Raw genomic sequence first — 19,960 nt, 5'->3', positions numbered from 1 at the left:
ATTAACTTGCAGCGCAGCTAATTACTTATATTGAAGGCTACAGACTACATTTCCCAAAAACGCACACGCGGTGACGCAACTTCCGCTTCCACTTTAGAAAATGGCGGAAGGTGGCGGGCGTTCAAACCCCAATGTCCCCGTGTATGAATACGTAGATATAAACACCCAGGTTTTCCACGTTGGGTCTTTTAGGCAGCTGTGGCTGGACTCCCTTCCGCCTGACGTGTACTCGTTCGAGGAGCTCGATGAGGAGGCGCAGGACGCGAAGTTCTCCGAGGAGTTCGGGGTTCCTGCGGAAACGCTCGCTGAACTCCGAGCTATCTGCAGGTTTTACATTTCCCCCCTCTCTTCTTCAACACCGACTGCTTATCAGCAGCTTTTCTCGTCGTAACCATTTCTCACTCCCCTGTCTCCAGCGTGGATTCTTTAAAGAGTTACCCCGATGATGAACCCCCCGACACTAGCGTGGTTCCACCAGACCCGCAGCTTGCCTGCCTGCGGTAAGGTGCTTTAGCTCGGCCTCAGGAGGCGGACATGTCCGGTGTGCTCATATAAATGCACATATTCTCCCGGGCTACTTTTATTACTTGCTTTAACTTTTTCAGGCTTCGGAAAAGAAAGCAGGATTATAAGAACAGTCTTGCTAAAGACTATACTGGGAGACATGATGCCTACACAAATGAAATGGTGAGGTAGTGCACGTCGCTGTTGAAAACTCAGGTTCCCCTGGCGCCAACTCTCCATTTTCTCCTCTTCTTTCCCATCTCACCCTCAGGAGCTCCAAAGCGTTGGCCGGAAGCCTGCAGATGCAGACAATGCGGTCCCGGAAGGAGAAATAGTCCTGACTTTTAACATAGTCTATCCTGTTATATTTTACCGGGTAAAATTTCTTCAGCTGCGTAGCTCCGGGATGCCGAGCGTTTTGTAATGGACTGAAGTGTGACGGTCACCCTCTGATTACAGTTCAAGTACGTAAGGCCCCATCAGACACTGCAGGTGCTGGGCAGCCAGAAGCTGGCGGAGCTGAGAGACGCCATCTGCTGTGTGAGTGACCTGCAGGTCTTCGGGGAGTTCAGCAGTGTGCCCGACGCCGTACCGCAGTTTGTCAGTAAGGTGAGAGACAAATGCACTCCTCCACTTGTATTCAGAGACGTCATAGTGCCGTTCTCGTAGCCAATGGATTCTCCTTTTTCTTTTCAGGATCACTACAAATCTGCTTTCTTCTACTTTGAAGGAGTGTTTTACAATGACATGAGATACCCAGAATGCCGGGATATTAGCCAGTAAGATCCTGCATTTGAACTGCTTTTTTATTATAAAGTGGTCGAACACTGTGTGTATATATGTATGTCAGTTCTGTAGAAATAAGAAACAATTTGACCTGAAACAGGTTTTTGTCGTCTGAGACAACAGTACACTTTGAATCTCATTTATTGTATATCCCGACATGGCAGTTAATTGTGATAAACCATGATTAATTTAATTGAGGGAATGTCTAGAGAGGATTCATTTTCGTGTTCAGTTCCTAATTTACTCCAATCAGTCTGGCTCCTGGAATCAATTCAGCTTGCAAAAGTCACGCATTTGTTAAGGCCTGTTGGTTTCCTGATCTTGTGAGCGGTGGTTTATGCACATTCCTCCTCTCTTTGGAGAACGGTTCCAACTTATGTAAAAAGCGTAGTTGCGTCTGTAAGGGATAATTGCTCATTCATTGCAAGTTATGCTGGTGTGCAGGACCACGCGTGAATGGGCAAAGACACGGGACTTCCCGGCCTTCACGGTTGCCAAGATGGAAGAGACAACCTTCTATGACCTGAAAGTGAAGATTGGATATCCCTACCTCTACTGCCACCAGGGAGACTGTGAACATGTGGTCATTCTCACAGACATAAGGTCAGTGCTAAATATACCGTTTAACCATGTAAATTGGTTTATCTGCAACTAATTCATAAGCTGTTCTAGAGCATATGTGCTGTGCAGAATAATGAATTATCTAAGTCCTTCAGGCTGATCCATCGAGATGACTGCAGAGACCGGAAGCTCTACCCACTTCTCACCTATAAGCACAGAGTTGTGACCCGGAAGTGTTCTGTGTGTCACCTGTACATCAGCAGGTGAAGAAACTACTCTTGGTGTAACTACTCTATTAATTTTGCATTTCAGTGTCTGATTTGTTACATTTTTTTCTTCCTTTTTAAGGTGGATCACCACCAACGATTCTCTCGCTCCCATGGACCCGTGTCTCTTTTGTGACCAGTGCTTCCGGTTGCTGCATTATGACAAAGAAGGCAACAAAATTGCTCCATTTAAGGCTTACTCCTATGTAGACCCTGGAGCGTTCAACTAAATTTCCTGGAATCTTGAGTTTGAAATGTTTGTAGGTATGCAAATGTTTTACATAGTAGGATTTCTTTAATTTAAACCTGGAGCACTGCTGCTATTTGTTTTGTATCAAAATGCTGAATTTAGTTCTAATAAATGCTTTTGTGAAAAGTGCTTCTTTGTGCATGCATGTGCCCAGAGGACAGATTTTACATTGCCCTTAGTTTAGCATTCTGGCCCCAGTGGTGGCCTTGTCCCACACACTGCTCCCTGGGTGCCTGTCATGGCTGCCCACTGCACCCCGCTGATAGGTTAAATGCAGAGATTTTGTGGTGTGTCCTTGTGAAACTGCAGAGCAGCACATTCACTTCACTTTCAAACCATTGAGACAATATGGAATTATTGACCCCCTATTAACAACTTGAATTGACTTTGAATGTGTAAACAGCTTTATTTGTGATGGCAAAACAGGTTTTAAGACTGGCACAAAAATACTCTTATTTACAGAACATAAAGATCAAAAAGAGAAAACAAATCGAGGAGTATATGAGAAGCATTTCCTTGGCAAATACAACTTTGGCACGACTGTCTAGTAGCATTTTTTTAGTACACACGTCATCCAAATCTTAACCTTAGGGCCAGATTGAGATTTCTGAATTTCAGCGAGTAGTTTGTCTGAGCACCGGACCAAGACATTCCACTCCAGGGCAGTAAATGGACTAGCTCTGCTGATCGTGGATAAAGTTATGTATATCTATACTACTAGGAGAGAATATATAACACCATGGCAGATATGACAAAACTATGCAAGACAACACTAAGTCTCACCCAACTACTCCACTAAGCCCTACCACAAACAACTGGCCTTATTTGTAAGTTTTTGCAACCAGAACAGTGAAATGGAAAAAAAGTGCTAACATCCAAAATACTACAGCAATCTACACAATGCAGTACAGCTTCTAATATTTCCTACTGCACATACAGGTGCAAAGACATTTCTTTAATGACAAGACCATACAGTTGCTTCTAAGAAAAGGCACCAAAATAAAAATGTATTTGAGCAACCATAACATATGTTTGAGGCCTCAAAAAAAAATCTGCTTCCTCCAGTTTTTAAAAAAATGTTTTAAAACGTGATCCCAATTTGTGCAATTGTCTCCCACTTTTTAATAAATCATGTTAAAAAAAAAAAAGATGTGCAAATAGACATACTAACAGGAGGAGCCTGTTGGGGAAGGAGTGGGTAACTCTTTATAGAAGGATGGAGAACAGACACCCAGAGGAAGAGCAGCCCTGTACGCCAGCTCCTTTGTGCTCAGCAGGGCAGTAACTGGGTTCCTCAGATCTGGCATTGTCCTTCAGGCAGATTCTGGTTGAGGACTAAAGTAAATAAATGCACAAAGAATATGGTCAATGTGTACTGTGAAATAAAGGGCAGTTTCAGTTTAACAAAAAAGTAGTGCAGTGTCCTCATTTACAGTTTCTCAAAATTCCTTACTGAATAATGACTTTCACCAAAACAATCTAGTGGCAATGAAAAAAATTATGTAGCCCACAGATAAAGGAAGACACAGGAATTTTTTCAGGTTTCTGTTTTTCCTTTTGCTCATTGCACAAGGCTACAGCATTCAAGCTAAATCATCAAAGTCACCAGCAACTCTGAAAAGATTGTGAGAACCACAAAAAGGTGAATGCAAATGACAGCAAGGGAAAAATAAATGCACATTGTCACCTGTTTTCCACAGCTGGAGTCTCTTCTGCTGGTCTGTTCTGCTCAGCCTCCTGCTTGTTCTCCTCTGGGCTGGAGTCACCGTTCATGACCTTGTCTGCATTCAGCACATCACGAACAGACTGATACATAATCAAGCATGCAACCACCACTATCTGCATTAGACTCTGGTTTTGAGAAAGCATGTGATGAGTACCAGACAAAGCTCCCACATTGTACACAACTGGAAATGCAGAAAAGAGGATCGAGTCTGCATGTCCAATTTAGAGTTTTCAATGTACTGGTAACGGTCCACATTTCAGGTAAACCCTGCAAATGCTGGAGTGTTGTCCTCACCTAAACCCATCTCCTTAGCTTGTTCCGCCTTCTTCAGTGCCCCTTTCTTGGTCTCCTCATACTGCTTCTGCTCGGCCAGTGACTTGTTCAACACCTGGCTGAGCACGGAGTCACCCTCTCCCACCAAGAACATGGTCTTGAATTTGTTGTACAACATAGTGGCCTTATCCATGACATCCTGGCTGGCTTTGAACCTGCGAATCTAAAATTGAACAAAAAAATAAATAAAAATCCTATATAAAAGCCCTTGTGCATTTTAGAGATTTGAGAACTGTAGTTAAAAGGGATGGGGGAAGGAGTAGTTTGGAGAGAAGAATGCACCTTTTTCAGAGTGGCTATCAGGTCGCTGTGCTTCTGAAGGTGTTGGGTGGTGACCTGGAGTGACCCTAGCTCATCCAGCGCAACCAAACACTTCTTCACATCCTGAAGGCAAACACCAATTGGCCACTGAGTTTCACATTAAAATCAGAAAATAATTTGATAGGGCCATAAAAAAAAAAAAAAAAAAAAAAAACCTCTCTCAAATAGATAATGTCAAGCATAGAATCATTGAACGGAGGACATATAATAATAATTTTCAGTCATCTGATCTGCCTTGGGCGAAACAAATTTCTTTAAAGATTAAGCGTTGACCTTAAATCTTGCTGTGGGGCAAGTAGGACACTCACAGGATTGTCGATCTTCAGGGAGATTTTAATCTCTCCATGCAACCTTTGCAGCCTGGATTCTGTAGAAACTTCTGGATCAGTGAGGGGGATAAAATATAACATTATAGCACATATACAAACAAGCCCCTACATGCTCTTCTTCTCAAGTCAAGAATGAGTGCTTGGCTTGCCCTGAGAAGGACACACTCACCTTTTCTTTTGTCTCCTTTTCTTTCATCCTTCTTGCTGTCCTCCTTCCCCAACCTGCAGCAGAGAATTACTCAAAATTCAAGCCAGAATAAGAAAAATATAGGCCATTTTCCCCCACGGTGCAATCATCAGACATTTACACTAATCCCCTGATGCCCTCAGGTGCAAAATTTAGTTTTTAATATGTTTATATAAATCATATCATAATAGTCATAAACAAAAATTTGAATTTTTTTTTCTTAATTTTATAGGGTTCTACACGACTGGCTGTTTGGTTACGATGATTCCAGAAACATTTCCTTATTTGGTAATCCATAAAGAGCACATCATTTACAGCGCAGGACTCATGACTTAATTGTCCTCAGTTCGAATGAACAGTCGAAAGCGGCACTCACTCTTTCTGGTCATCAGGCCTCCGGCGACGGTCGTCTTTATCTGCATCAGCCGGGATCGACTGGCCTTTCTGTGGGTTGCGCTTCCTGCCTGCTCCCCTTTTCTACAGAGACAACCACATCATATCAACAGCGATCAACTGTACTTATGGGGCAGCAAGAATCCCGATCCACCAAGGTGCCACTGAGCAAAGCGCCGTCCCCACACACTGCTCCCCGGGCGCTTTTCATGGCTGCACACTGATCACCAAGGGTGATGGTTAAAAGCAGAGGACACATTTTGTTGTGTCACCGTGTGCTGTGCCGCAGTGTTTCAAAATGACCATCACTTCACTTTCACTTATTGTGTTTTAGAGAGTATAGTAAATGGGTATTTATTTACTTCCTCATCCTCAGAGTCTGATGAGGAGTCCCCTTTGAGGTTCCTCCTCCTCTTAGCCTCTGGCTCCTTCTTCCCGTCTTTCCACTCTTCCTTCCTCTTCCTGCCGTCTGGCCTCCTCTCATCATCCTCCAGGTTTCTGGTTTTGTCAGTAGGAACTCTTTTCCGTTTACGCTCTGACTCTGCAGTGCCGTCCCTGCTGAGACATTCAATGCTCAGCGGAACATTTGCAGCACATAAAAACAAGGATCTTACACGTTTTTAGAAAATAATGTCCATGACTTTTCAATTAGACCAAGGCAAAAAGTCAAATTTACCAAAATATTGTTAAACTAAATTAATGATAACCCTGAAAAGCTTAACTTAAACAACAGTCTTTCTTCCTCAAAGTTTCTCCAAGTCCAAGCCTGAGTAAAATGGGCATCATGTTCATAAATAAATAATCAGCTTTAATTTACATGACTTTTAAAAGGAGACACGTGGCTGAGAAAGTTCAGGAATATGGAAGCAACGCACGCAGTAGCACGTGGCAAGGTTCACCGCGTAAAGCCAGCAAAAAAATATATAGACTGCTCTACTTTTAAAGAATGTAGTTGCAAACGTAGACAGTCTTAGGGAAACTATGCATTCATGTCTCAATCAAATTCCATGACTTTCCAGGTTTTTAATGACTGTAGGAACCCAGCTAAACCTGAACTTAATTCTGAGATTTGTGCTGCATGTACCTCTGTGCAAGATGTGCATGTTTGTCAAGGTCTCACCAACACGTTTAAAAAAAAAAAAAATCTGAGGACATACTTGACATAACATGAACTTGCCTGTACTGATGACCATACATATAGTCGATGTATCAAAAGTAAAAACACACAAAAACAGAAAGGTCAGGTCACTGACATGTCACTGCCAGATCCATGGGGCTCCTGCTGCTGGAGCAGAAGCAGCTTCTCAGCTCTAGGCTTCCTTCCACGTCGCTTTGGAGCAAAACCGTCTCCACCTGAAAAAACAGGGGCATTGTCAGTATGATTCCATTCCACACCGTTAAGTCAAGCCATGGTAAGAGCTTGAGAAGACCATTTAATCGGACTCTACAGAGCTATTACTTCTTTTTAATGGTACACAGTAGTTCTCCAGTCAGCTTGTGCAAAACCTGTAGTAAATTGTCGGATGTTGATACAAATTGTCATGTATTTAGAAGCTACTTCATTTAAACCTTGAAGTCTAAAAGGTGGTGGGCTAGCGGGCAAGCAGGCGGAACCACCAAGGTTGAACAAAGTACCGCCCCCACACACTGCTCCCCGGGCGCCTTTCACGGCTGATCACCGCTCACTAAGGGTGATGGTGAAAAGGGCTCGACAAAAACAATGACTTACACTTAAAATGTTTTCCCCTTTCGGTTTGGGTTCAACTTCAGTTTGTTATGTATAGTTATTAGTGGTGGGCCATTATCGGCGTTAACGTGAGACTCTTATCGAGTTAAATGGTTACACTAGATTTATAAGTATATTTCTTCTTTCTTGTGTCTTTTATTTTCTTATTTCCTAAAGACTTTTATTTTGTTTTTGAGACCCGGTTCAGGTCTCTTGGACACATGGCGTGAGCTGGGAGAGGTGCGTGGTGTTTGTGTGCAAAAAGTTATTTCTTTCATTTTAATTTATGTACATATTAGTAATATTTTGCATGTGTGTTATTTTGTGAATTTTTTTTATGTTCTTTTAATACTGTATATTGTAGAGAGAGGTGCAGAAAGATGCGATGTTCTGACGCGACCTTGCTTTTTGTACAGAATACACTTTGCACAGAAAATCTCTTGGGTGTCAGCTCATCATTTGTGGTTCAAGAAACGAAATAAAAAAAGTTACACAACGCAGAAGAAGAACCACTACACTATGATGACTTTCACCTTGATATTTTAGCGCGGATGTATATCTAGCCGAATTGCACTGTAGGGGGCAAGAACGAGTCTTCGAACTGTGAAATTACCACATCAAACGTGACGTGGTAACATGGATGCAGCTATTTAACTGAATAAACAGTTGGTAAACACAAGTACATCTTATTGAACATAATTTATTTTCATCACCAATTATCATAGTAGAACAGCTTTCTCAAGCAGTTTGTGATGCATTTTGGAAACAGGAGATGAGCCCCTGGTTTGAGAAACCTGTTCTTACTTTTAGTCATTATTTGGGCAGCACACATATTCTGAATGCCTTCGGCAGAATTCAAATGAGCCATTTTAATCTAGATTCATCTTGTTTACTCTAGATTAATTCCATGATTACAGTAAGATTAATCTAGATTAAGAAAATTAATCTATGCTCACTTCTAATACTTATGCATATAGGGCATATAGTTATGATGCTGCTGTAGTTTTGGAGGGTGCCAAAGACACAGTCATTTACGGGTCAAAGCTGGAGACACAATTGTGGAGCATGCGCAGAGAGTTGAACAGAAATGGGTTTAAATTAACATCTCCATGCAGCTCGACTCTTAAATCATATCGGTGTTAGTCTGAGTAATAAGATTTTGATTTCTGATTTCAGTCGAACACGGCCCTCAAACTATATTTAAACCAGCCTCACTGCAGAGGACCTGAAGGACTGCTTTACCTGAAGGACTAGAGGTGGGACTGGTTGGAGAGTCCTCTTTATCAGAGTCGTGTTCTGTTTCATTCTAAAACAATAAAACAAAAACAAAAAATTAGGATGTTTAATTAATATTTCATCCATTAATATTTTTTGATTAATTTAATTCTCTACCTTTTTCTTTCTTCCTTTCTTGGGTTTTGCAGGCATGTCAGCGGATTCCTTACATTAAAATGTATTAGAGGTGGGGGAGAAGAGGTAGAGTGAAATCACTTCGAATTACAATAAATCTTCATCATTGTAGCATCACAAAAAATGTGCTGCTGCTCACCTCGAGTTCAATTTAAAGTTCTTCCACACAATGACCGATTCATAATAATTTAAACAAAAACTTCAAAAGTTACAACAGCACGAGCTGATACTTTCTGCGTGCAAATGTAAGGCAACTAAAACCTTTACCCAGAACCTTTATCTTTTTTGGTTACTTGACTAAAGGCAGGCATGCGATGCATCCAGTCATCTAAATGGACATTACAGGACATTCCGAGAACGTTGATAACGGAGTTGTGGTTACATTGACACAACGTTAGTGTACTTCTCCACAAACACAAAATAATGGATCTGAAGAACATTCTTAACCCTGTGAGCGGAACTGGTCCTGAAACATCTCCAGTCAAGCTCAGTCATTCCTCAGTCACAGCAATATGGTGCAGGAGCACCGAACAGCAGCCCAGTCAAACAGGGTGGACCCACAGAAAAACAGGAAACAGCAGAGGCGGTTTCTTCCCACCACCATCACCCGGAACTAACTAACTTTATAAAGCAACATCCAAGAGAGAGAAATTAGGTCCACCACTATGCATGCAAAACCCCACAGTCATGCCATGGGCCATCTCTCTAGAGACAGTGGTTCCCCTTCATGCAGTGGAGGTTACGTACGTCCTCCGTCAGGGAACCCTTTTCTGACACCTCCATCTCCTCCTCCTCCTCCTCCTCCTCACCAGCCTCACTGCCAGCAACCTGAGATGACACCAAACACACACACAAGGCCCCGGAGTGCCAGGGTTACACACTGAGAAGCTCAGCTCGCTCACAGGAACCCATATCCACAATCCGGCGAGGATTTTCAACAGCTTCCTGAGGGGCTCAATGACAACAAGGTCTCAGCACGAAGACATATCTGCCTGAGGAGAAAGACGTCTGGGGATTCAGAATTTTGTGTCCTGAACAAATCTTTAGAGTAGTTTTAACAGATAAAGTACAACGCAGAACAACAACATCAGGGCCTAAAGGGAATTAGAAGAACCTACTTTAGATTTTCTCCTCTTCTTCTCATCTTCATCCCCCTCCAGGCTGCTGTCTGAGTCTTTGTCAGCTGTGGGCTCAGCTGCAATTGTCTGCAAAGACCACAGATCACCTCAAAATGCGAGCACTAGGAGGGCTTTAGATGCCACTGCACTGCAAGGTCAGACTTCCTGTTTCTTTTAGCATATTTCCGATATGATTTCCTATGAAAAAGAAATTACCTGGATTTAACTCGACTCACCTTCTGTCCATTCAGCTCCACTGTAGGGTTGTTCTCAATTTCCCACAGTCCTTCATTGAAGCCTTTCCTTTTGTTGGGTTTGCCATATTTCTCTTTATTTGGCAGATATGGGAAAATGTCTTTGGGGCCCAAGAAAGCACTGTTGCAACAAAAAAAAATTGTAAGTTTAAGGACGAAAAAAAAAAAATCAACTCAGTCAACTTATCTTCTGACTTTGAGTAAGTATTACTTACGTTTCATGAGTCCCGAAGAAAAATATGGGGAACTTAACATTGGCTGGTTTGACTGCACCATCAGGAACTTCGTCAATCTAAATGATAACAAGAAATTAATATAAGTCTTCTCTCTCATGGTCCACTGGTAAATTGGTGAAAATAAGTTAATGTAGCACACATCTACATGAAACGGTGAACCATAAATTAATGGAGGCTGCCCAGTCTGTACAGCCGTGTGGGCCATGTGCCTGTGATTGGTCACTGTTCTGGATAAGAATGGGACCTCGAGCATGTCCTACCCTGGCTGGCCAGTGAGGATACCCCTTCATCTTTGCAAAGATCAAGACGCCAGGTTTGTAGTCTCGAGCCATTTCTGCCAATGTGTCAGAAAACGCCTTCAGCTGCATATGGGAAAAACAAGCATTACATTAGAAAAGCACCCATCTTCAACGTGGGGGTTTCAGGATGTGAAGATGACATCGGCGGCCTACTGCCTGGTGGGAGAAACTCTACCGAACGGCGTGTGTGTGTGTGTGTGTGTGTGTGTGTTCTCCTGTAAAGTAAGGCGGCTCCTGACCCCTCCCCCACGGAACGGTCGGGCCGACAGCAGCCCATTCATCCGTCGTGCGCGAGACCGCGCTGCACGTGGCGCGCGCTCGCCGTTAAATATTATTATTAATAATAATAATAATGATGATGATGATAAAGTTCTATCGCCGCCGCGTCCCACCGTTCGCCCGCTTCGAATTCCCCGCGACCGCGTCGCGCTACTTCGCTCCAGGTGTCACCTTTCCTCGTCGAAACCGCAATGTCACGGCCGCGCCCGCGACTCGGACGTGGAGCCAGTAGCAGCGCCTGTCGCGCCCGGCGAGCGAATTCGCCGTTTTAGACCCGCGGCGGGACCTGCGCTTACCGGGAACCAGCCTGCTCGTTAGCAACGCAGCGCGCCAGGCAGCCCGCACTCCCGCGCAGCCGAGCACCCGGCCGTACCAACGCGGGCGGAAAACGGGGGGAGCGGGGCATCTTTTCAGCCGACTAATAACAAAAAGACCGTTCACCGCGTGAGACGCAGTTGCCGGCGTGCATGTATAATTACGTCGTCATCCCTTCTTCACATAATAACAATATTTTTACGCCAAATTAGTTTTTTAGAAAAAGGCGGCAAAAGCGGTTTACACCTTTTTGGAATAAGTAGGCCCGAAGCGTATATATATATATATATATATATATATATATATGCGCAAGATGGAACGGTCTTTTTATTTTGTATTTCTGTGTAAAAGTTTTCTTTTTATTTCTACATATCCATCTAATTTTGAAAATGAATTAATTATTATGAAGCCATTTAAAATTAAATTGTGTTCAGTGTGTAAAACCCTGGATATCTTTACGATTGAGTCATGTGTTGCAATAAGGAAACGTAAAATATGAAACAACATATCACGTCAAGAAAATATATTCATTTTAAGTTTTTAGAGTGAAGGTAGTGCCATCTGGTGGACAATAACATATTTTCACTTAAAAGAAAAGAAACTTCAAATGTTTTCTTTATCGCCATCCAGTGGTTGCACGCTTTACTACATGTTGTACAGCCTTCTCCGTAATATATTAAAGAACATGTGGCCATGTGGATGGTGATGAACTTTACATGTATGAGGACTATAATATGGATGGTGATTGCACAAATGTGGAAATAGGTTATGAAGGTGACCCCTGTGTGTATATGTGTGGCAGCAACAGAGGGCATACAGTATAGGTCAAAAGTTTGGACACCTTCTCATTCAATGTGTTTTCTTTATTTTCATGATCATTTACATTGATAGATTCTCACTGAAGGCATGAAAACTATGAATGAACACATGTGGAGTTACGTACTTAACAAAAAATGGAGACCTGACCTCCACAGTCACTGGACCTGAACCCAAATGAGATGGTTTGGGGTGAGCTGGACCACAGAGTGAAGGTAAAGGGGCCAACAAGTGCTAAACACCTCTGGGAACTCCTTCAAGACTGTTGGAGAACCATTTCAGGTGACGAAGCTCATCGAGAGAATGCCAAGAGTGCAAAGCAGTAATCAGAGCAAAGAAATTAGAATATAAAACATGTTTTCAGTTATTTCACCTTTTTTTGTTGACTTCATAACTCCACATGTGTTCATTCATAGTTTTGATGCCTTCAGTGAGACTCTACCAATGTAGATGAAAATAAAGAAAACACATTGGATGAGAAGGTGTGTCCAAACTTTTGACCTGTACTGTACTTATCTGCAAGACAATAGAAGTAAATGTGAAGGACAGGCTGTATTTGCCATGATGGTCCCTGGTGATCTGAGAGCAGCCTGGCCCAGGAATAGCTCTGGTGCTGAGAGGACTCCCCATTCACCCTGCGAGGTGAGAGCCCTCTGCTGGACAGGGGCCAGCGCAGCAGGGGTCCCAGTCAGGCAGACGACCAGGGGGTGGTGGTCAGGCGTCTACCCTTCACCTTGACAGATGAGATGTTGGCACAGTGTCTCACACACAGTCACTGTCTTTGGGATCACAGTGCACTTGTCTGTCCATCCTATCCCCCTTTTCTTCTCGCATCTCACTCATTTTCCGTGTGTGTGTATGTGTGTGTTCAGCCAATTTTTTTTTTTACTTGTAATATATGTGCCACATCTGCCAAGGGTCCTTCCAGTGGCCGGGCCATGATGATGTATCACTATAACGAGAGTGAAAGAACAGGCTGAGGCACGCTATGATTTATGAGTATACATAAAAAGACTGCCACCTTTGTCCTTCCGCCATGGACACGGACTGGTGTTCAAGTGTCAGTGTGCAATGTGTAGTCAGTACCTGGGGAGGTGGCACATCTGCCCTAATGTGGGGTAACAGAATGCATCTGCCAACGAGCCTCTTTAGCGCTGAGCACAAACTGTAGGGATCTGTCCTGTGACTTTATTTGGGTATTTTTACACCATCGCTTCGTGTATGACTGTGCTGCCAATGAGGACAGATCATTGTCATTTGAAAAATGGGGATGGCGGTTTAATTACTGAGTAACATACTGCAAGTTGCAATCTATATGCACTAAATAAGGTATAAGGGGAAAAACAGTTAAATAAAGCCTGGCAAACTTATTTGAAAAAGTATATGGGTATTTATGTGGTGTTTTTTAAAGTGAAAGTGACATTTTTTGACATTGTGAAACACTGCAGCACAGCACACAATGCACACAACAAAATGTGTCCTCTGCATTTAACTTATCAGCCTTAGTGTGAATCACCTTGATGGTTCAGGATTTTAACTCACAACCCGTCACTTATGAGTCTTTCAATTTATGTATATTTACAAAAGAACACCTGTTGGAAGCCAATTTACAGTAGATAAATAATCTAGCCGTGCTGTGAGCCATTTCATTTGTCTCACTATAAAGCACTATATCAATTCTTAAATATCTTTGATAATGTTTCTACAAAGAATTAATTTTTGTATTGATCTGAGTAAATTCTTCTCCTTGCATGTTGTGTATTAATTTCAAAATGATAAGAGCCAATTTCTACTTTTCTACCCATTATTGGGAATATTATTGGGCATAAAGTTAAATTAATTTAACCACCAATTTCCAAAGACATCACATTGGATATTTTTCATATTAATTTTGAAAAATAAGTTAGTCATAAAAGGTGATTAAAAGAGGCTATATTTAAGGTAATAAAAATTGTGAGAAGAATAGAATCCTACCTTTTTGATCTGAGGACTCAAATGCACACATTGTCATGAAGATTACACTAGTGAGTTAAAGTTTGTGACACCTGTGTCACCGTGGGTTCTTATGGGTAGGAATAGGTTAAGCTCTTACAGTGCACTTTACTTATACTTTCTAAATAATACTGAAATCATACATTCATGATCTCAGTATTATTTTTTTGGAAATCAAGTATATAACAACAACAACACTTATTTCTTATATAGCCCAAAATCACATACAGAATGTCTCAATGGGCTTTGACAGGCCCTACAGTTGACACCCATCACACTGGATCCTTCTACAAACAAGGAAAAACGAAAGGAAGAGAGAAAAAAAGAAAGGAAGATACGTTGGGAAGGAGTGAGGGTAGAGTGAGTCTGCGAGTGGTGTCAGTGCAGGGTTTGTGATTGTTCAATAAGAGAAAAAGGCCTATAGTTGTAGGGGTGGAGAAGTCCAAAATGTAGTCCACTGTTATGGTGTACAATACGTGTGCATTATGATCCTACTGGTCCATTGAAAAATATAACAACATTGCGGTGATTCAATCTTAAAACCGCACACCGTAGAATGAAGTTACACCTCTAACATTCATTTCGACAGGCGGTCCCTTTTAGTGCGTTTCTAATATTAACCTTTGATTTGAGAAACAGCCCATTAAAGATGTTTTTATGAGTTCATGTGTGAAGGTGTATGTACCCTACTATCCAGGAGGTGTCAGAACTGTACTGGGTGCCCATGCTCCAGTCCTGTCCTCTTGAAGGGCACCTTTCTGCAGTTGGGTGAGCGATGTTGTCCTTGAGCCGTCGGCGCGCTTGTGTTGGTGGTGCCTGCCGCCGATTGGCATCCTTCCCCTCTGCCGCTGGCAACCCTTCTGCTCATTGGGGGGTGGGGGTGCCATTGGAGGATGATGAAGTGGTCGCCAGGCAGGTCAGTGCCTTCATTAGAAACATCTACAGTAACCAGTTCTGGGCACTTTTGGAGTTTTGAGACTACGTGGCACCACAGCACTCCCAGAGGCAAAATAAATTCAGTTGCACCAAAAGCAGTCGTTTTCCAGAACGATGACATTTTCGCGGCACAGCGAGGAGTGCATGCGTTGTTTATCAGCATCGCAGGAGGCACACGGGAGTTTCCGGGGGGAAAGGCTGAGTGGGAGGGAGGCGGCCGGGCCCTCGGACAGCAGGTGAGTAAGGGAAGACCGGGGGGATGACAGATGCTCCTGTCAGGGTTCCAACGGTCGCCACTTTGCGGGAACACTACAGATGCCTTCCACCACCTCCCGCTCTCCTCCCCTCCTGGCTCTCGACAGGCGGCAGCGAGGATGACAAGATCAGTCCGGTCCTCTCAGCAGGCAGAGTGACCACGGCGGAGGTTGACTGGGTGTGGTGATGGAGCACCGCGGTGGGGTCCTCGCATGCCGGGGCCGGCGCTGCTGTTATAAATGCTGGGGTCGGCACTCGAGGACAGGGGAAGGGCTCTCGCGCTGGGCTGTGGCCCCAGCTGAGACGCGGGGTCCGTGCCGTCCCGCCCCGTGAGGGGAGCAGATGTTTTCGCTCGGGGCGAGCCAAATTTCTGGAGCAACCTTCAGCTGCTTGGAGGTCAGGCCTTCAATAAGGTGGGCAGCGTGGGGGGACATTTTGAGAGGCACGTGCTTCAACTTCCATACAACAACATATTAATTATGAGCTAGGCCCTGGGCTGGAGGGTTGTAGTGGAACATACCACCCCACTGTTTGCAGCTCCGCTCGGCTGACATTAGCCAAGGTGGTTGGCAGATCCGGCACTCTTCTCCATATTTTCTTTCACTTCAGTTCACATACAGACAGATTTCACGTGTCGTGCTGCATTTTTTTTTTTTTTGGTAGTTTTCTTTTTTTTTTTCAAGCTGGCAGCACGGCTGAGATCAGTGGCTTCTTCCAGTTTGTCCTTCCGCTAATTGGCATGAATTGAGAGATATGAAGAGATTGTCCTCCCAGTTCCTGTAACTTCCTGTAACAAACGAGTGGAGTGCGGCTCACCCCTTAACAACCTCCGCATTGATTGTCTTTTGAAAGTGGAGGCGAAAAGGATTAGGCAGCGAGCTGGTGGAGAAGACCCAGCTTATTGGCCCTTTTTTATATTTGGCAACAAGATTGACAAAGACGGGGAGAAACAAAATCTCGGGGCTTATGGCTGTTACACGCTGTCCCAGGGAAAACTTGAAAGGGGGAAGAGAAGAGGAAGACTGGGAAGAGAAGAGGAAGACTTGCCTCCGTTGTTCGGGGCCACAGGAAAAGAGGAAGAGAAGTGTGGCGGCACAAACATCACTGGGAATTGAGATGTTTAAGAACCTTAAGAGGGGGACGAAACGATCAAAGGGGGCTCGTTGATTCTCATTCGGGTGTGAACACATCCTGTTGGCAGGAACAGAGAGGATTTATTGTTGGTGGGATCACGGCATGTGAATCCGTCACATCAGCACATTAGTTTTATAAGGCCCTTGGTATAGAGGCGATCAGATCATTATCCTCACAGGGAGCAGAGTGGATGCCAGTGAGCGCCTCATCAGCGCAGAGGAAGCGTCTCTGGGGGCTACGGGTTAAATTCACAGTCCTGTCAGATGCGTCGTCGGGGCTGCGATGTACCTTACAATTTAATTTGGTTCTGCTTCTTTTTATTTGAACGATGAAAAAAAAGGAAAGGATAACTATCATCCACAAAGCATTGGCAGCAGTGGCTGACCGATTTCTGCCGAAGAACATAATGCAGCACAAAGCCATTTTAGTCCAGAGTTGGGGGTCCACTTCCTTCTCACAACCCTTGCAACCAGAGGAACATTGACCACTGACTCTATTTTACATACCTCTCATCTCAAGCCCACTGAATCTGCTTGGTTTTTGGGGTCTCCCTATTTCCAAACGATAGCAGGGTCCCTGCAGAAAACCCTTTTTGACTACTGCAGGTAGTTTATACCAATATAGGCACAATAATGACCACATAATCATCATGACAGACGTTTCTAGAATACTGCTGCTATTCATTACTGACACGGCATGAATTGGAATGGAATGAGTGAATGAACACATTGACATATTTAGGAATCTTAAAAAATTGAAACAAGATATTACCCACAACACAATTATCACAAAAGTGCACTGTTTTTTGTGCTCCCCCTAAAAGACTCATAGATCAAATTACGGGAGATGCAAGTTCCTTTTCACCACTACTGCTCCTTAAATATAAGCTGGAGAGGGACTGAAAAAGTTTTCAAGGTGGCCAGTCTCAAAACCTCACCGACTCAGGTTTCTTATTTGTTGGATAAAAACTACATCACAACAATCAAATACTGGCGATCAAATACTAATCTGTTCACTGCAATCTACCAGAGTACAGTCATTTCATCCATGGGTGCATGTTGAAAGAACCCAGATCCATCCTCCCCATTTAAAAAAAAAACCCTGCGCCACCCATGAAGACGGCCAGGCATGAAGGTCACGTCTCGCTGCCCCACTTTTGGTTTTAAAGCACCTCAAAAACAGACGCAAATTGGCCTCTCTTAATTCTCAGGCCTCCTCAGGTCGCGGGACTAATTCAGAGGAGTGTTTTTTTACCCCTTCTTTCTTCCCTCAGTACCAGGAGCCATACTGGATTATAAATCAAAGCCGGTTTCACATGTAGCTCTACTAATTACGCCTTCTCTGACTCTCTCAGTGTCACTTTAAACCACCCTTTGAGCTGCGTGTAGGGTAATTCAAAGAAACCTAAAAGAAGACCCAAGCGTTGCCAAAATCAATTATTCTCACCTCGCTGTGCTGGTTCCGTCCCAGCCCACCTTTGACTATTAAAGACTTTCTTGCTCTTGCTTCTCATTTTTTTGCCCTGTCCTTGAAACGGGTAAGTTGTCTGTAACTGATAACCTAGAAATATATATATATATATATATATATATATATATATATATATATATATATATATATATATATATATATATATATATATATATATATATATATATATATATATTTTTTTTTTTTTTTTTTTAAGTTCAAGAGGACCAGCACACACCTTTAGCACCACTGCTTCTGTCAGGAATTTTTTTCCTTGCTCCATGTCCTCTGCATGTCACGCTCCTCGGCACGGCGAGGCCAGACCATTCATCACACAGATGACCGGAGCTCCGGTTGTGCTGGGCGCTGTGCTAATGAAAGGGGCCGTGTCCCAGCCACTCCGGGGGGAGACGGGGAGAGGGAGGCCGCACTCGCCGCTCTCTGTAATTACCACTCTGGAAAAGCAGGAGCTGGGGACCCTTCCTCTGACCCAGAGAACTTAGGACCAAGTTTTGTTTTTTTTTTGCACTTCTGCTTCCAAGCGTCCAAACGTCCCACGGTCCTGTGTGGCGGGCGGGTGGAAAACGGGGATGGTGGACTCTGTGGGGCCCTGGCGCAGAGCTTGGGGGAGGCCGCGTGCCAAGCACGCGATGGGCCATGGTGGACGCGCTGACAGGAAGAGGAATGGACTGTCAGTGAGAGATGAATAAGAGAGAAGGAGGCAGGCGCCAGTGACCTGCTACAGGACTGCATGGTCAGGACAGTGACTGGCTGACCTCAGGTCTCTGTCATGCCGGTCATCTGTTCCAGAAGTGCTGGGAGGCACTGACCCTAGACCTGTTTTTGGCTTGGAACATGCAAGTGAGGGCTGAGACGGGGTTTGATTGATCCTGGAACTGTTATAATACGCTGGAAAGTGGGCTGCTCATTTGTACCAGTGCTATTGGGATGGATGCCTTCACTTTGGTCTCATGTTTAGTCCATTCAATCAGGTCTGGAAAAGAGAACCCATGAGAAAAAAAAAGTGCTGCGTCTACACAAGGTCCGTTAATTTCATTCCTTTTTTATGACTATTTTAAATGTCCACATGCCACAATAACGCTCTCACTCTTTCTACTCAGTATATGTCACAGCCGACAGGTAAGGTGGAGTCCGATGACTGATGATTATGATGTATGAAAAAACAGTGGGATGATGGACTTGCATATAAGACTGACCAAGACTGATTGACTTGCATCTAATTTTAGATCTACATCTATGGCAGATTATGACTTACCTCCTGTCAGTGTCTTTTCTGATGCATAGAGGTCTCGTTTTGTCATTTTGAAAAATGTCATTTGTCAGAGCCACTGTACACTGACTGTGCTTTTATAAAACAAAGATTAGCTTACAAAACAGCCGCAATTGATTAATTATAAATTATTAAGTTCGTTTACAGAGACTGTGAGGTCCCATACATATTAGTAATTCAGTGTAATAAAAATGACAATTTCAGCACTGCTGAAGATCTATTTCTAGAGCAATTCTTATTTACTGACCCAATCTACTTGAGTTACAAAAAGCATAAAGCAGAAAAAGTCTGCTTCATTGATTACAGTGTACAGTAAGTTGCTATGTGCTGAGAATGATGACAGTGGTGGCTGTGGCCCACAGCTTGGGTCAGAAGTCGTCCAGCACACACAGACAACGGCAAATGCAAAGATGAGGCTGAGGAGGGAGCCAATCAATTTTGCTGTTTGATCTCACCAGTCTCTGAATAAATGTATATTTAAACGTTCCTCCGAGCAAACATCGACTTTTCAGCTGCCGTGAATTCTCCAGATTTTTTCGGATGAGGTTGATTTTTTTCCCCTCTTCTTCCCTCTCTTGTTCGCTCCATCTGATTTTATTTTTCCATGTCTTTTTTCTCTCTCCCTCTGTTGGATCTGTTTTTAACTCCACTGGGCTTTGAGCGGCGTGCTGTTGGTCAGAGGCGATGCTGCTGGTATGGAAGGTTGCGGCCGAGACCAGAGGTCCCGTTTCCTGCTCCTCCTGGCCCATGTCTGCCAGAACGCCCTCCACCTC

General features: G+C 43.6%; 2 protein-coding genes across 4 annotated transcripts; one reads left to right on the top strand and one right to left on the bottom strand.

The window, feature by feature from the left end:
- The first annotated feature begins 97 nt into the window (after positions 1-97).
- Positions 98-2,424, top strand: snapc3 (small nuclear RNA activating complex, polypeptide 3). Its single transcript, XM_028977746.1, has 9 exons — positions 98-327; positions 417-500; positions 606-687; positions 776-880; positions 964-1,113; positions 1,201-1,283; positions 1,735-1,893; positions 2,007-2,114; positions 2,200-2,424. The coding sequence occupies exons 1-9, from the start codon at positions 101-103 to the stop codon at positions 2,345-2,347; spliced, it is 1,146 nt and encodes a 381-aa protein (XP_028833579.1). The 5' UTR covers positions 98-100; the 3' UTR covers positions 2,348-2,424.
- Positions 2,425-2,748: 324 nt separating this feature from the next.
- Positions 2,749-11,389, bottom strand: psip1a (PC4 and SFRS1 interacting protein 1a). 3 transcript variants are annotated; one of them, XM_028977040.1, is made up of 17 exons: positions 11,275-11,389; positions 10,661-10,762; positions 10,380-10,456; positions 10,147-10,285; positions 9,911-9,997; positions 9,540-9,620; positions 8,775-8,822; positions 8,625-8,688; positions 6,910-7,009; positions 6,019-6,211; positions 5,640-5,740; positions 5,246-5,298; positions 5,056-5,126; positions 4,709-4,810; positions 4,388-4,589; positions 4,055-4,148; positions 2,749-3,702 (listed from the first exon to the last, which is right to left on the bottom strand). In XM_028977040.1, the coding sequence occupies exons 2-17, from the start codon at positions 10,730-10,732 to the stop codon at positions 3,681-3,683; spliced, it is 1,506 nt and encodes a 501-aa protein (XP_028832873.1). In that variant the 5' UTR covers positions 10,733-10,762; positions 11,275-11,389; the 3' UTR covers positions 2,749-3,680. The 3 variants fall into 3 exon arrangements, with proteins under 3 accessions (XP_028832873.1, XP_028832874.1, XP_028832875.1); XM_028977041.1 differs by having other exon boundaries at positions 11,150-11,285; XM_028977042.1 differs by lacking the exon at positions 9,540-9,620.
- Positions 11,390-19,960: the final 8,571 nt, after the last annotated feature.

This window comes from Denticeps clupeoides, chromosome 4 (assembly GCF_900700375.1).
Source record: "Denticeps clupeoides chromosome 4, fDenClu1.1, whole genome shotgun sequence".
NCBI lineage: Eukaryota > Metazoa > Chordata > Actinopteri > Clupeiformes > Denticipitidae > Denticeps > Denticeps clupeoides.
The sequence above is the reverse complement of the archived record's forward strand: the minus strand, read 5'-3'. Positions and strand labels throughout refer to the sequence as shown.

Coding starts and splice junctions, on each gene's coding strand:
- snapc3 (XM_028977746.1), top strand. CDS start 101: ATGGCGGAAGGTGGCGGGCGTTCAAACCCCAATGTCCCCGTGTATGAA. Junction 1,114..1,200: donor TACCGCAGTTTGTCAGTAAG/GTGAGAGACAAA, acceptor TTTTCTTTTCAG/GATCACTACAAATCTGCTTT. Junction 1,894..2,006: donor GTCATTCTCACAGACATAAG/GTCAGTGCTAAA, acceptor TAAGTCCTTCAG/GCTGATCCATCGAGATGACT.
- psip1a (XM_028977040.1), bottom strand. CDS start 10,732: ATGGCTCGAGACTACAAACCTGGCGTCTTGATCTTTGCAAAGATGAAG. Junction 9,998..10,146: donor TGGAGCTGAATGGACAGAAG/GTGAGTCGAGTT, acceptor TGGTCTTTGCAG/ACAATTGCAGCTGAGCCCAC. Junction 7,010..8,624: donor TCCCACCTCTAGTCCTTCAG/GTAAAGCAGTCC, acceptor CTGTTTTTTCAG/GTGGAGACGGTTTTGCTCCA.